This window comes from Nicrophorus vespilloides, unplaced genomic scaffold (assembly GCF_001412225.1).
Source record: "Nicrophorus vespilloides isolate i.1.1-1 unplaced genomic scaffold, Nicve_v1.0, whole genome shotgun sequence".
Classification (NCBI taxonomy): Eukaryota; Metazoa; Arthropoda; class Insecta; order Coleoptera; family Silphidae; genus Nicrophorus; species Nicrophorus vespilloides.
In genome coordinates this window covers 5,797-21,312 of record NW_017096025.1, presented here as the reverse complement: position 1 = coordinate 21,312, position 15,516 = coordinate 5,797, and the positions used below count along the sequence as shown (strand labels likewise).

General features: G+C 35.1%; 1 protein-coding gene across 1 annotated transcript; it reads right to left on the bottom strand.

The window, feature by feature from the left end:
- Positions 1 to 4,569: 4,569 nt before the first annotated feature.
- Positions 4,570 to 13,435, bottom strand: LOC108569185 (bone morphogenetic protein 5). The gene is made up of 3 exons (XM_017930648.1): positions 13,181 to 13,435; positions 10,363 to 10,471; positions 4,570 to 5,375 (listed from the first exon to the last, which is right to left on the bottom strand). Exons 1-3 carry the CDS (start codon positions 13,322 to 13,324, stop codon positions 4,633 to 4,635), a joined length of 996 nt encoding a protein of 331 aa, XP_017786137.1. The 5' UTR covers positions 13,325 to 13,435; the 3' UTR covers positions 4,570 to 4,632.
- Between the last annotated feature and the right edge of the window lie 2,081 nt (positions 13,436 to 15,516).

Here is a 15,516-nt window from a genome sequence, read left to right as displayed (position 1 = left end):
AAGTAAGTCTCACAAAAGTTATTCTTAAAATTCTGGAATCTACAAAGATATATTTTTATTTTAGGGCCGTTCTATGGTCATGTTTTTTTAGCAGTAATTTGTTATGTAGAATCCCATTTGACTATTATGTTCTACACTGAAAAGGTGTTGTTCATCGCAACAGCTTTATGTTTGGCGATTCTGCCAATGAACAGAGAGTTGATAGGAAATCTGTTATACTGCCTTACCGTCACGGTGATCCTAAATATAAAAAATAGATATGCATAATAGACATATTATGGCACCATTCGTTGTAAGTATAATGTTACAAAACCTAACATTTTATTAATTTTTTTTAATTCCGTAGGTTAGCAGAGTAGTTTTCCGTTGCACCAACATGTATAAGAATCTTAGGAATTTTTTTCCAAAATATCCTAGATCTTTATTCTTTATATCACTAAAGTAAAAATTCATTCCATGGAGTACCAAAACCCTTAGTGTATAGTTTGAATAATGTCATAATCTATTGTATTAATTTTTCTTACATGTAACCGCAATACAATAAAATTATTAACACCACTTGAAATCTTTACTATGTACATTCATAAATTTATTTAAAATCAACACTTTGTGGCTTCAGGTATATAAATTACTTCATTTTTACCTGCTCCATCCCTTCAACTTTATTACACTGGATTGAAATCAATTGTTAAACCTTTACTTATTTTATTATACTACATTTTGTGGCTAATCTATCAGCTTTATTATTAGTGGCAAATTACTAACCATTCTTATTATATTATTTTGTTGAGTTTCTATTATGCTAATTTGTTACAATAAATGTTATTATTATTTATATTAAGACTTGTAGCTTTTCATATTTAATCTGTCTTAATAGTTGGAATTATATCTATAACCTATATTCATTGTAACTTTGCACAAAATACATTTATTATTGAATGAAAACTAATAAAAATGTTATCACCCATAAACACAAATGATTGCGTTTATTTAAGTGTTGTTAACAAATGATTTATTTTCCTATACAATATAATATATATAAGAGCTATAAAATTTTGATTACGCAAGATTTTTAATATACTTAGCTATTTCCAAAATTCTCTTCAATCATAGACCACCCACTTTATACTGAAGGTTAAGAAATGATGGAAGATCAGTATAAATAACAAATTGATTTTGTGTCAATCTAATAGAAGATTTGTTTTTTTGTTGTAAGTTCCAATAGGGAATCGAACTTGTATAATGATGAATCCTTAAATGGAATAAAGTAGTCAATCAAGTGCAGGATTTATTCAATAGAACATATGTTTACTACTCGGATCAGTCGTAAATCGATCGGTAACGGTTTCCGACCTTAATGGAAATGCATAAAGTGTGGGTGATTAAGTGCGTAAAAATGTAAGATTTTACGTGTGTTCTAGAAAAGAAGTAAAAAAGAAGCATGATGTCTAGAGAATGTGTTTTGGCTCAATGAAACTTTTTTACTACAGGATTTCTGTGCACCGTCGCAACGTCTATTTTCGCCACGGTCCACGTGACGTGCGAAATTTTTCAATGGGGAGATCCCGGTGCAAATATTTTGGATTCCCGCATTCACATTCCACTGTTACGCACAACGAGTAAACAAATATTGTTCATACACTCTCCCAGGTTGTTTACTTATAAGAAAGTTTTGCCATTGCAATTGCATTGCGAAGATTCGTAAGATCGACTAATTTTAGGACTATGATAGATTCAATCGATTATTTCACTTGAGCCCTCGAGTTATAAAATTCTATTTCTCCGTTCTCTCTTCATTTTCAGATCCGCAATGACGCATTCCGTGTGGGCACATTCGATAAGTTTTATAAATACATTATTATTTAACTGTTTCGTAATTAATGATTCTGGTTCAGTTCGCTTGATTTCCACTTGTCCTCACACACATGCCTGGCACTTCTTCATCATCGTCCCATGCTGCAGAAGTGTGAGCGATGCGAGTGATGTCATGCCTTGTCTTCACTGACACGTCTTCTATTTTTACCTAAGATTTCAGGATTAAGATTAATTAGTATAGGTAATTGAATACATTACCGAGCCAAAATATACCTATAGTCTTATTCGCATACACATAGAAAGCGAGAGTTCTAAATTTAAACGGTGACACGATGACGACTTAAGTCCTTTTTGGAACTGGCCTCAACTTAAAAAAATAATAATTATGCATGCATATACACACATATAACATATACACGAAAAGAGATTGACGCATGATTCATGCTACAATTGCAAATTGGGGTTTGCAAAATACATAATTGCCTAGATTAACATCAAAGGAAATTGACTCACGTTTTTTAAAGAGTATCCAGTATTTCTCATTTATTTTACTCCACACTTATTGTCAATTTATATTTAAAAAAAAAAACATTAATACATATGCTGGCTTTGATATGCAAGCAATTATATAATTGTATCTAGTACGGTGTATTACTCAACAACCAAAAATTCTAATTTCATGTTTCAATACTGTGTGTAAAGGCTACAGGGTTTAATATGCAAGGGCTTCTACATTTGTATTTATTTTATAATTTATACTAAAATAACATTAATACGTTAAGCATTTTATTGAAAGAAAATATATAAAAGAAATCTATTGTAATTGTAATAACGTAGGAGGAAAAGTTATTTTAGTTCTTATAAATATATGTATTTTTCATCTCCTATTTAACTTTATGCGTTGCTTTTTGTTGAAACAGAAGTTTATTAGATGCTATAAACAAATCGAAGGTTTGCGTAATATCATAAAACAGTAATAAAAATAAAGAAACGTCTACAATTTAAGGCCATAAATGAAGTTGATAAAAGTATGCATCCACGCTTTCCTCGTTTATAAATAACTGCGTTTATTTAATCGTTAAAGTCCTCTCTAAAACCGTTCAATGTGATTTTATGTATTTACTCACGTTCATTATATTATTGTTCCTTTTGTTTTAGCATGTTCATAAATGTATTACCTTGTTTTGTTCTCTATATTATACGCATAAATAGTTTCATTTATTATATGTTAGAGTTGTACTATGAAACAGCCCGTTAACAGACCCTTATATAACCATGATCACCTGTTGCTTCCTTCAACAGTTTATAACCATATTACCTTACAAATAATTATTAAATATGTACATGTAATTGATGAACTGTAATTTATTGTAATTAACCAAAACATGAAAAAAAAAAGCTTAAACATTGATGGAAACGCCAAAATTAATGTGAAATTGAAATCAGGTCTATTTCTATAATATGTTTAATTTTAACTATAACATCTAACTTTAGCTCGCCTCGTTAAAATTAGAATACTTCACTGCCAAAATAAAAATCGTCTGTTTTCTTTTTTTTTTAATTTCTTCGGATCAAATCAAACAAAATTGAACATTCTATATATATTTTTTCTGTTATTAACCTACATATCTCGAAGTTACATTAAGACCAAAAAAATATTAATGGAAATAAATAAAAACACTTGTATAATAATTATGATAAACCGTTGAATGTGTATCAAAAAAAAAATGGTGTTTTCCAAATTAGTGAAATGCGATACTTAATTTACAGGGTGTTACGTGTGCATGAGGACTGACTGGTTCCTTACCTGAATTGGATCCGTGTCCGTTTTCGGGTCAAGGACGAATCGAGTGCGATTTCTGACGCAACGCGAAGGAGACGTAAGATCGAAAAGGAAAAAAAAGTGGAAGAAAAACGTACGTATGAGAATAATATCTATTTTTTTTTTGTTATTCCGTTGCATAATGCTTAATCATAATAGGGTTAATAATGTAATTTGTATTGCATAAATTTGGTAATTGTTGTAGATTGAATGCAATTGTGGAGGAACAATGAAATAATTGGACAACGTCATGTTAAATAAATAAAAACAAATTTATTGATACGAAAACATAATAAAAATAAAGTGTTTATCTTTCTATTTTTCGTATTAAATGAAATGTACAATATTCGTAATAATAATAGTAGTAATAATAATAATACTTGCGCAATACGAAACATACAATTAAATATTATTCTTTTTTTTTATCCTTTTCATTTTTTTTTTATATATTTTTACAATGATATGAGATTACGAAGTTTATTCAGTATTTTTTCTTGACTACAAACTATTTAGAGATACGTTAGATAAATACAAGTATATAAATTAAATTAATAAAAAAATATGTATCACAGTAGACCATTCTAAAGAATAAAGGAGACATATTATCCCAATGAAATATGATTTTGCTTTTTCTACTAATTAAACGAAACGAACAAAATGAATAAATTAAATAATTAAAGTAGATGGAAGTTACGCGCTCGATGGTTTTGCTGTTGTTGAGTTTTCTTTATTTATTTGTATATTTTTTTTGACAATGTATAATATATATTTAGTTAGCTTTTCTTTTTTTTTTCTTCTTTCTTTTGATAGGAGGACAATTAGGAAAACTTTGGTTTGCATTTGGTATGATATTTCAGTGAAATAATATGCAGAAATGCTGTCAACCCGTACAATCCGCAAAAAAACCGAAACAAAAAAAAAATAAAATAAAAATAAAACAAAATCATAATGTATATAGTGTATATAAATGTCTTAGTCTCTTTGGCAAGCGAGCACTAGGAACAAGCACACTCCAGTACTTTCATGTTGTCCCACTTGTCGACGGATAGCTTGGTGCCGTCGTGCGGGTCCACCCTGAGGATCTCCAGCGGTTCCAGCTTGGATGGAGCGCAGCAAGCTCTTGGGGTGGCCTTGCGGTCCAACTTGTGGACCATATTCTGGATGCGGGAGTGGTTCGTAGCGTGGTTGTAGTTCAGTGGGCAACGTCCTCTGCAGAAACCAGCTTCGTAACTCTTCGGTGCCAAGATGTTGTCCATCTTAAGCTTCTTGAAGCTGACTTCCATATCGTGACGGCAGCATCTAGGCCTGCTCTCGTTGCTGATACAATCCGTGCGTCTGCCTTCATCGTAATGGGCGCTCCGCCGACGACGACTTCCTCCTGGTAGTACCAGAGCACTAAGCGCCGCCTCGATAGGCCTAAGCTCTCCGCATTCGATGCACTCCAATTCCAAACCCAAGTTCCTATCTCCAAGCATCCACCTTTGGACAGCCTCCGTGACATCAAACTCGCACCACTTAGGACCCAGCTGAGATGGATAGACCACACGCTCTTCGAGGAACCTCCGTCGGCGCGGGCTCAGAACCTGATATACTTTTACTCGGATAGAACTTTTATTTGGTATAGGTGGAGTCAGTAGACGCAGTTCCGCATTCTCGATCTCCACGTCCTCGGTCGATGGCTTCACCGGGAAACGCAAACGGGTTACGTCATCCCTCCGTCGTCTCCAAGATTTTCTCTCTGCAAGCAAACAAAACAAACAAAAAATAAATATCTTTCCAAGATCCCAACAACTTATTATTATATCATTGCTGTCATTTCCTACAGCGATTGCATAACAGTTTCTCGAAGGTATTATTCCATTGCCGAAATGTATACATAGAGGATTAGTCATTTTACGTAGCCGTGCCTCGTGATTCAGATGACCAGGACGTGTGGGCATCCTGGTTTATTTGTATTTCTCGCTACTTTTAGGAAGGCTTCCCTTCCGCTTTTTCCTGGACTAAATTCGCGACGATCCGATCATAAACATAGGCGCCACGACCCAATTTAGAAATACAAGTTTCATATCTAAATCTCCCAGAAAATAATATCTTACACTATACGCTAACAACAAATAAATAATGATGAAAGTATTATAAATTACCTGCATTACTTATACACAGTTTAAAATACCTCTGACATTAAGCTGCGCTATTAATCAATTTCTTATTACATATATTTCAATTAGGATTCATGTTAAAAGTTGTTTTTTTTTTCTAATCTCATAACTTTTGCCATTATTATCCCAGATATCAATTTGAAACTATGGATATTATAAATAGCTGTCTCTTATGAAATGTATTTTGGTAAGAGAGTGGTATAATAGTATTACCTGGAAAACGCGTTTAAAAGAAAGAGTCGGTTGGCATATTATTTTTGCCGACAGCAACGCAAAACCCATTATCATTTTCGAATGGGAATTTCAATTTAGAAAAGCCGCAAGAGCTCATTTAAACCGTAATAAACATGTAAATGCATCGCAATTATTTCCGTTGCGTAAAACTTTCATTTCTTCTTTGAATCTTTCTCGGCGACTTCAGCTGCTGTTGCTGCAGCATCCATCGAGACAATGGTACACCTGGTATTTATTGCTCTTTAAATACAATGGACTCAAAATCATCGGCGGCGCGCCGTAACTCAATTCGCAGAGGACATAAATACGGACCTTTTTTCCTTGGAATGTCCGGCGTAGAAATAAGGATGCGAAATGGAACGATCCGAGCAGTTGCTGGTGTTGCGCTAAGAAGATTGAAAGGGACTGCTCTGACCCACATGGTCATATTTATAAATATGACTGAGTACAATTTTCGGTATGACAAATTGGCAAAGTTTTGCTTTTTATATTCCACGGACTCCGCTCGCAAATCGGAAAGCCTCTCCGACGACGTGCGGCGCGCGGCAAATCATCCGTGTCGAATGCGAGGAATGCGGGAACAACGAGATCTCCTCAAGACGGTGAGGAATGCGACGTAGGTCATTCGACTGGCAGCCTCTAAGAAATGCTTTCTGGAAAGGGATCCGCGTTAATAATCGAGACTATAGCCCTAGGAGCGATGACCCTTGCGTGGGTCGTACGGAATTTTGATGTTTCTTTTTTATTTATATTATGTTCAATGGGTATTCTATAGAGATTTGAAGGGACGTGGGCTGATCAATCTGTTCGCAGCACGGCGCTTCTCAATTAAATCCTTTGACCCAAAGATTTATGTTATTTGAACTGCATGAGAAGGCACAAAAAAAGAAAGTGATTGCCGTGAAGATGAAGGATTCAGACATATTTATGACCCAAATCCGTAACTTTATCCTTAGGACGCCTACGTTCGAGCTTTACCTTGACTAAGATAAGTTTATTGAATATACTCCTTACATGTTATTTAGTGGTTGGAGTATCAATTAGAGAAGAGCCCTGTGTGGGCTGCAGATGAAAGTGAGGCTCGGGGCTGTATTAATTTAGTGTAGCACGCTATTAAAAGAGGAAATTGAGCAGAAAACAAACATCTTGTTTTTGTTGCGACCGAGCAAGAATGCATGGTACAGTTGTACGGCGGCAGTAGTAAATGTAAATGAAGTGAAATGAAAATGTTTTGACGTGGTGACTTTCTAGACGAGGCAAGGTTTGAAGGTATGCCGGGGGAAAAGATGAAAGGAGAGTGAGTATAAGTGGAGGCGAATTAAAATTCTTGAATTAATACGGGACAATTTGCGGAGAGATGTGTATTGATTCAGGCTCGGGTCTGTGGAGAAGGACGAGATAATAGGCGGCTTAAGTGCAGCCTTAATGGCTGGCAAATTAAAATACCCGTTCCGAGAGGCGAGGTTGCGAATGCGAAATGTCGTACAGCCTTTTCTTGCACAGGGAAATAGTTTAAGTCTAATCGACACAGCAAGGTTTTCTTCTTTTGTTGTTCTTCGAAGAATGATGGAATTCGTTTACTCGTAGATGAACTGGTTAAGAGTTTACATAAAACGGTAGCAACGTGAGTAGAACAACCAGAAAGGTTGCGTCTTCTGTTGATTCAAGATTGGTGCTTGCTTAAGATATGTATCGTTTACATAAAACTTAAGTGGCAGCAGTAAGGGTGGGTAGTACGTAGTGATCTGAAGCAAGGAGATAGTTTACGTCTAGTTTAATTATAATCCTGAAAGCTCAGGATTTGTTTTGAAGGAAGGTGTGTGCCGATCGGTATTTGCGTCTGGATGAGATGTGTGATGCACAATGTCGGATGTTCAAAGCAAAACGGACGGGGCAACGGCCACGCGTGTTTACATAAGAGCGGCGCGCATGCAGGTGCAACGGTACCACCGGGTTCCAACCTAGGTACCAGCCGTCTTCTCCACCGCCTCCACCATATTAGGCTGTTTATAATAAAAATATTTTAATAGTATCCGAGGAATGCGTACGCGTGTTTATTGAGAGGTGACCTATGTTCACACGTATCCAAAAAATGCAAAGCTATTTTCGATCCAAAAAACATATTTTTAGATAGACGCCCGCCAACGCAAAACCCCGTGACGTCACTAGGTGCGCTATTTTTTCCGATCTACCTGCGGCCTTCTCTCTTCTTCTCTCTCCGATCCGTAAGCATATCTCTCACGTCTGCTTTCTCCCCCGCATTCCCTAGAAATGGAAAATAGATTCTGCGTTCTAAAACTGGGTTACCTTAACATATATATTATCTCCTTTGTTTATGAAAACCAAATGAAGAAGAGCAAAAAGTTTCCGTCTCGAACATTGAAATAAAAAAAACACATATAAATAGAAGTTGTCGAAGAAGAAGTAGATGCGTGCGTGAGGCTCAGGTAATTGGTTTCTCACACACGCATTTTATATCTACAAAAATACCTACACATACACACAATTACAGACACGAGTGCGCGTTCGGCGAGACGGATCGCATTGTTGCAAGTCGAGCAACCTGTGCAATTAAACTGGTCATCTCCTCAAAGCTAAATGAAGTCGACAGGTGTCCCAGGAATCCTAGCCAAGCATAGACGAACGTAACGAGTAATAGAGTGACGGATAGACGGTTGTCTGCGAATGTCAAGGAGTAAACAACAAGCACGCGGTATTCCTGATCCTTCTGTTCGATTTTGCAAGACTCCTGTACAGCAAGGTTACACCACAGGAATTTAATAATAAATTCCCACCAGAAAATATGTTTTTCGATGAATCACAGGCGCGAAATTTTATTGAGGAAACATCCCGACTAAAAATATCCACAAATTTTCCCGAAAACACACACGTCGTCGCCCGCGGAAGAACGGCAATCGTCGCAACTGTTATCTAACACAAACATACAGCATACAGGTGTCTCACCTCTCACCACATTTGGCAATTACCGATGGATTTTGAACGGAATTCTCATGCTTGTTCTTTCTCTCCTTCTTATTATTATTTTTTTTTTGTTCGGCTTTACGGACACATCGAATACTAATTGAGCTATAAATTTCAATCAAGGAAAACTGAGCAATTAGCGTGGCCCACAAGGCGACCTGCTGCGGAATTACCTTTCCACATATCATACGTTTACCGACATTTCATCTCGCGCGCAATTTTCTAATCTCACCGAAATCTTACGTAACTCTGCCTGTCCCGTGTATTCTAATTTACATAAATCAATTCATAATTTCCTCACTCCTCCACCCTCGACACTATAAACCCATGTGTACACTCGATGATGATGATGATTATGATAATAATAATAACAGGCATGTTACGAAAACAAGGCTGCAAGGTCTCACAGCATAGATCAAGATTATCTTACCATTAATCATTCATACATATATTATAAAAGATCCATTAACAAATTATCATTGGGCAATCCAATTTTGATAAAGGTTGCACCTATGGACAGGATCTATATGCACAATAAACGCAAGATTATTAATAGCATCCTACTTTTTCGAGCGTACATTAAATGCGTTCTTATTAATACGTGCAAGCCACTAAAAATAATCAGTGAGTTATGAAAATATAACTCGCCGTTTCCTAGAGACCATTCATTTTATTATAATTTCCAAATCTAATAAATTAAAGCTTTATAACTGTTTACATAATACTTGTCCAAATGGGAATTTATCTGGCCGCAGATAGATTTATCCATAGACACGTTGAGTGGTTAAAGAGTTTCACGAGTAAATCTCAACATTTTAGATATCTTCAAACTCTTCAAACTACATTTACTCCAACCAGATATTAAATCTATGTATTTACGACATGTTGATTGCTTTCCTTGCATATTATGATATACTAAATATATACTCAGCTTATTTCAATGAATCACAATTTAAGTAATATTATTGATCTATATCTATAGATAAGGTTATCTAATTAAATCAATTTGATTAGAATTAATATTAGTAATGCAGTCAAAACTAGCAGCAGTTAATATAATCATTTATATGCATTATTTATACGTTAATTGCAATTATATTAATTTCATGACTAATCAATATGTATAATTAGGACTTAACAGTTTAGATATAGAAATAAAACTTGTTTTGAATATATCATAGGTCTAAGATTAAAACCACTGAACTATATATAAATCTTAGTTGAAACACGTTTAGATACGATACGAATTCATTATCATTAATTTTTAAAATGAGATTTGTTTTATGCGAAAAATTTGATTAATCAGAAAACTTATAATTAGGTGATTATAGATTAAAAAAAAATACAAACCTGAATTAAAGGTAATAAGTTTAGGAATGGTGTCGGATTGTTGAGAATCCGTAAGTCGCTCTAGATACACATTCATCATTCTGGTATACTCGTCTTGGCTGACGTTTATCTGAAACAATGAGAAAGAACAGGTCTTAAGTCAAGCGTGGTATAATGATGAGGTTAAGTGTTTTGGCTTTCCGTGCCGAAACGTATGTTATTTATACTGTCAGTGCCGTAATCTTCCCTGGACTCTATGATTCCCTCCTGATAGGCGCCAAGAGCTTAAAAATAAATACGCGCACGAGATGGAAAAAACAAAACAAAATATGAAATTTAATAAAAGAAGAAGTTTTTCGGTTTCCTGTTTTGCATGCATCCGTAAATATTTGGGTTGAAAGGTTTCGGATGGATGGATAGAAGCCGTGAGTCAGAGAGTTGCTGCTGCGGCAGTTCCGGTTCCAGGTATTTCCAGTGTCGCGGGGATTCCCACCGGAGTTACGAGATGGTACCATTAACCCAGGTTATATCCATTGACCCTTCCTCCTAAGGGTCATACCAAAGCCCAAGGAATCGGGAATCTTGGAACGGGAAGGTTTAAATAGAGAATTGGGCCAGTTGGGCAACGTCCAGTGTTTATGCGGTAATCCAAAGGCCCCCACGATATTATCATTGAAGCGACGAGAGCTCTCCAAGACAAATCTAAATATAACCTTTGTCGCTTCGGATCGCGTGCTCTTTTGGCGGCTGGGCAAAACAACACGGAACAAAAAGTAATGAAAACAACAACTGCTTGAGAATAAAACGAGACGATGGATAAGAACTGAGCGTAATCCTGAAGAAAATCATTAATCTATGGATTTCATGGCGCAAGCAAGAATTTCATCCATTACCGCAAATGAACATTTGATTGCGTATTTAATTCTATAAAATCCTTAACTGCTTTTCTTGCAAAACTCACTGCGAAAAAAAAACCCTTCAATTAGGACTAATTAAATCTCATCCAAAGAACTACCATTAGATCTTATAGTTTGAAACAACACGAAACTAATCATACATTTCATATAGGAAAATAAATGTATTCATTCTCAGAAAAACTGTTAAACGGAATGTCGGAACACCTTTCGCGTCTCGTCTCGTCTCTTAATCAGAATCGACCAATAAATTCCTTTCTTAAAAAGTTGAAATTTTTATTTCCACGAGGATTTCTTATTTATGTAAATAAGATAACGACCAGATTATGAACGTCTTCGTATCTTTTTTCTTCATTTATCTCTTTCTCTCTTCAAATATATAAATATAGAAGTGTGTGTAAGTATTTTCTATTTAAATAAGTGGCATAAATCTTTCGCGGATGAATATTTATAAGGCTCGCAAGAATGGATGAAATGTTCCTTTTTATTGAAGTTCATTGGGTTATTACATGTTTTTTGATTAACCTTTCAGTTGTAAATCTCTTGGATTTCCTCATTGAACTGGCCTAAATCAATATTTAAAGAGAGAGAAAAAAAAAAAACAACAATTTCGAAAGAATTCATTGAAATAGATTTCGCGGAATCTATTTTTTTTTAGTAATTAGTAAGAATGCGTTTGAATCATTTCTAATTCGTTTTTGAAATTAATTTGTAACTAAAATTGTATTGTTAGAAAACGTGTTTAATTCATTTAAATTCTTACACGGAAACGAAACGCATTACAGACTTTAATCTTCTTATCCCCGTTGTATGGAGATTCAAAGCCGTTGTAATTCCAAATACGTTTATCTGTTTTATCAATTTATCTAATACCCAAACAAAGCCTTAAGACTTATTTGAAAATCAAACACACAAATCTAAAAATTAAATTTTTTAATATTAATAATTTTATTAATATAAGCTTATATGTTTTACATTATTATCGAATGACATAATTTTTATTCACAATAAATAACTCAAACTTTTTTTTAAAAATATAAAAATTATAAATGGGACAAAAATAAACAATTTATTGACTTTATACGAACACAAATTTATTACGTATTACATATTGCTTAGATGTATGTGATTAGACTTTTGATTGCAAGTCACGTCCGAAATAATTGTAACAGAAAAAGCCATATACCAATTTCTGCAGTTAATTGGACGTTGAAATTGCAACTTAGATCTTTTCTATGAATGATTCATTTAATTTTCTGTATTTTAACCAATAAAATATATTTTTTTCTTAATACAATTAATTAAGATAATTTTTTGTATATTTCCAAATCTCAAGTAATTATTCAAGTTATAAGAAAAAAATATTTTATTTATACAAAATTTTAATAATTTAATTTAAATATAATAGTAATATAAATGAAAAAATTGTTTTTAAATTTTTAATATAATTATTATTTCTATTGAAATTTTCTGTTGTTGCAATTTTAGATTGTTTTTATTTTGTTAATTATAAATTTGTAATGATTTTTGTAGTTTATATTTTTATTGTTTCAATTTAAAATATTTTCAAATATGATGTATTCTGTGGAATGAGATTTTGTTTTCGTGAATACGTTAATTAATAAGTTGAATTAATTAAAAACAGGTGAGCGGAAAATAAGCGACGGAATAATAATGATTCCAGATAATCGAAATCAAGTTTGCGAAGTATATTTAGATGATGATGTTGGATGATAATGATGATACTTTTGGAAGAGTTTGGAATTTTAGGTATCTTTGGTAAGAAGTTGGTGCAGATTTATAATTAGTTAGGATCTGCGTGCGTGTGTGGATTGTCTGGTCTATGTTTAGATCCGGTAGGTCAGGATCGGAGATGTGATTTTGTTGGGGATGGATGGATGGATGGATGGATGGTGGTATCTTACTTTGGTTACGTCCAGGTTAGATTCCAGGCCGAGATCCTGCAGGAAGTCAAGATCGGTGGCGGCGAGCACAGTCTTCACTGAACACAACACAAACCAGAAGAACAACGTCCATGCCGCGGTTTTAGACAAGAGGAGACCGCCCATAGCCAGTGGCTGAAGCCGGCATTAAGTCACTGGGCGCACTTGACTCAAGCACCGGCACCAGTGCATATGCACATGCACTTGCCTCTTAGATAGACGACCGTCCGCGAGACGTCCGCAGGACTAAACTCGCGCGCTACCCGCGACACCGACTTTTATACAGACACACACGTACCCACACAGACAAACACACGTATATATACACACGCAGACAAACGCGGAGCTGAGCCGGCCAGCCATTCACACCGTCGTCCACCGTCGTCGGCCGGCGGCGGTGGCGGCGGCAACGGAACGGCAAAAGGGGACGAAGCAGAGAGAAAGGGATCAAATAAACTCCTCCAACCACCCTTTGCATCAGAACTACATTCATTCCAGATCATCCTCGATTAAGCTATCAATATCTATCCCATCATCATAATCCGAGAGAAGCTCAGCCTCCGAATCTGCCACGTCAATAGAAATGCGTCAATTTACACGCATACACAATTTACTCTTCGATTTAAATAGCTGGGATGTGGTTACTTAGTTTGCGCAATAAACAAATTGATTAAAAAAAAAACACACACGTACACATAGGAAACCTCTGTTCCGTGCCAATTAGAGTATATGCGCTTCGTATACCTACCATATGGGTATCGATCTGGGCAAGCACACACACGCAGCGAAAATCTATACACTCATTCGGACTAATTACTGGTGCAGCCCAAGTGCCTTGAACCTTCCTTCCGGCAAGTGGGTCATTGGAAGTGCATTTATCGAGTTTTACACCACCGTCGATGCTAACCCAATTAACGGCGAAACCGCGTCGCATTCCTCAAATCCTCTCTCTATTCATTAGCTTTAATCTAATCTCGTTGAAGTAATGATTCATAAAACACCGGCCGCATTACAACCACTTTCTCCTTCACAACACACCGATTTCCTTTGTTTCTATCTTTCTTATATTTTCGGGGGGGAAATTAAAGCATTTCATGGGATAATCCGATTAGTCTCCAATCCGAAAATAATTACTCGTTTTAAAGAAGCGATAGAAAATTTTGTTGACCCAACGGCTATCAACCAAAACTATTTATGTTGTCTTTTTAAATATATATATATATATATAAATTACGTAACGCCGCAACGGTATACGCGCTTTGCTTTACTGCTTTCAAAGAATAGTAGAATAACGACATGTCAGTCGAGAACGTGTTTATTATCTGTTCAACATTAATTTATTAATCAATCAATATCTTCAATCATCGCCGATTAACAAACTTTTTTAACGATGCACGATTTTATTCGTTTCCTTAACTTATTATCAATTATATAAAATTAACAATTTTAATCAATCAGATTGTTGAAATATTACTGCAATTTGATTGATTTCTCTATAATTTAAATATATAGGAGCGTCTAGGTTTGTTTAAAAAGAAGATCAATAGATTGCCGGTATTTAGTTCTTAAAACAAAATCAATAGTTAATATCTAGGACAAACGGCTCGAAATGGTAGGGGCTGTTTTCGTGGCTTACAGAGACCGCAAATGATCAACGCAAATTGTTGCAGGCCACAGGCAAACGCTTCTTTTATTTAAAACATTCATTGGTGTGCGGTTTGTATAAATTCCATTTAATAGGCGTCAATTAGTTTGTTTCGTCTGCAATACGCCGAAAAGTAATATCTTTTAAACTGTTGTTTCTGTATATAATATATATATATGTATTGTTAGATTATTGTAGATTAATATTAATAGGAAACTGAGTATTTCAATCATGCTGTTGTTTGTTCCGAGACGAGGGTTGGTACCATTTCATAGCCCGGGGGGTGTAAATATTATTAAAAATGATTGTGTCATTTGCGTAACTGGAATGTATGTGGTGGCATTTGTCCGAAACGGTGGTGTATACCTGCCCCATTAGGTATTTCTGTTTACCGACAATCAATATCTTAGTAGTCATTTCGCGGAACAACGCCCGTTGCCCTTAGCCCTTGAGTGTTTATGGGAAGAGTCCAAAGGAGTACGCGTTCATTTCCAACTACGAATGACTAACAAAAGAACAAAATAATAATAATACTAGAGCCTCAAACAGATCAAGGGAATTGCTTTTTATGTGGAAAGAGAAAACGAATAAATTACACATTAATTAATAAAAACAAGAAATATTTTCGTTTCAACTAAATTCAATTGGATTTATTAGATAATTCAATTTATAA

Bases quoted from the DNA above. Each gene is read 5' to 3' on its own strand.
- LOC108569185 (XM_017930648.1), bottom strand. From the start codon at position 13,324: ATGGGCGGTCTCCTCTTGTCTAAAACCGCGGCATGGACGTTGTTCTTC. The intron at 10,472-13,180 runs GTAAGATACCAC...TCATTGTTTCAG, and splicing joins CTAACCTGGACGTAACCAAA to ATAAACGTCAGCCAAGACGA. The intron at 5,376-10,362 runs GTTTGTATTTTT...GTTTGCTTGCAG, and splicing joins ACTTATTACCTTTAATTCAG to AGAGAAAATCTTGGAGACGA.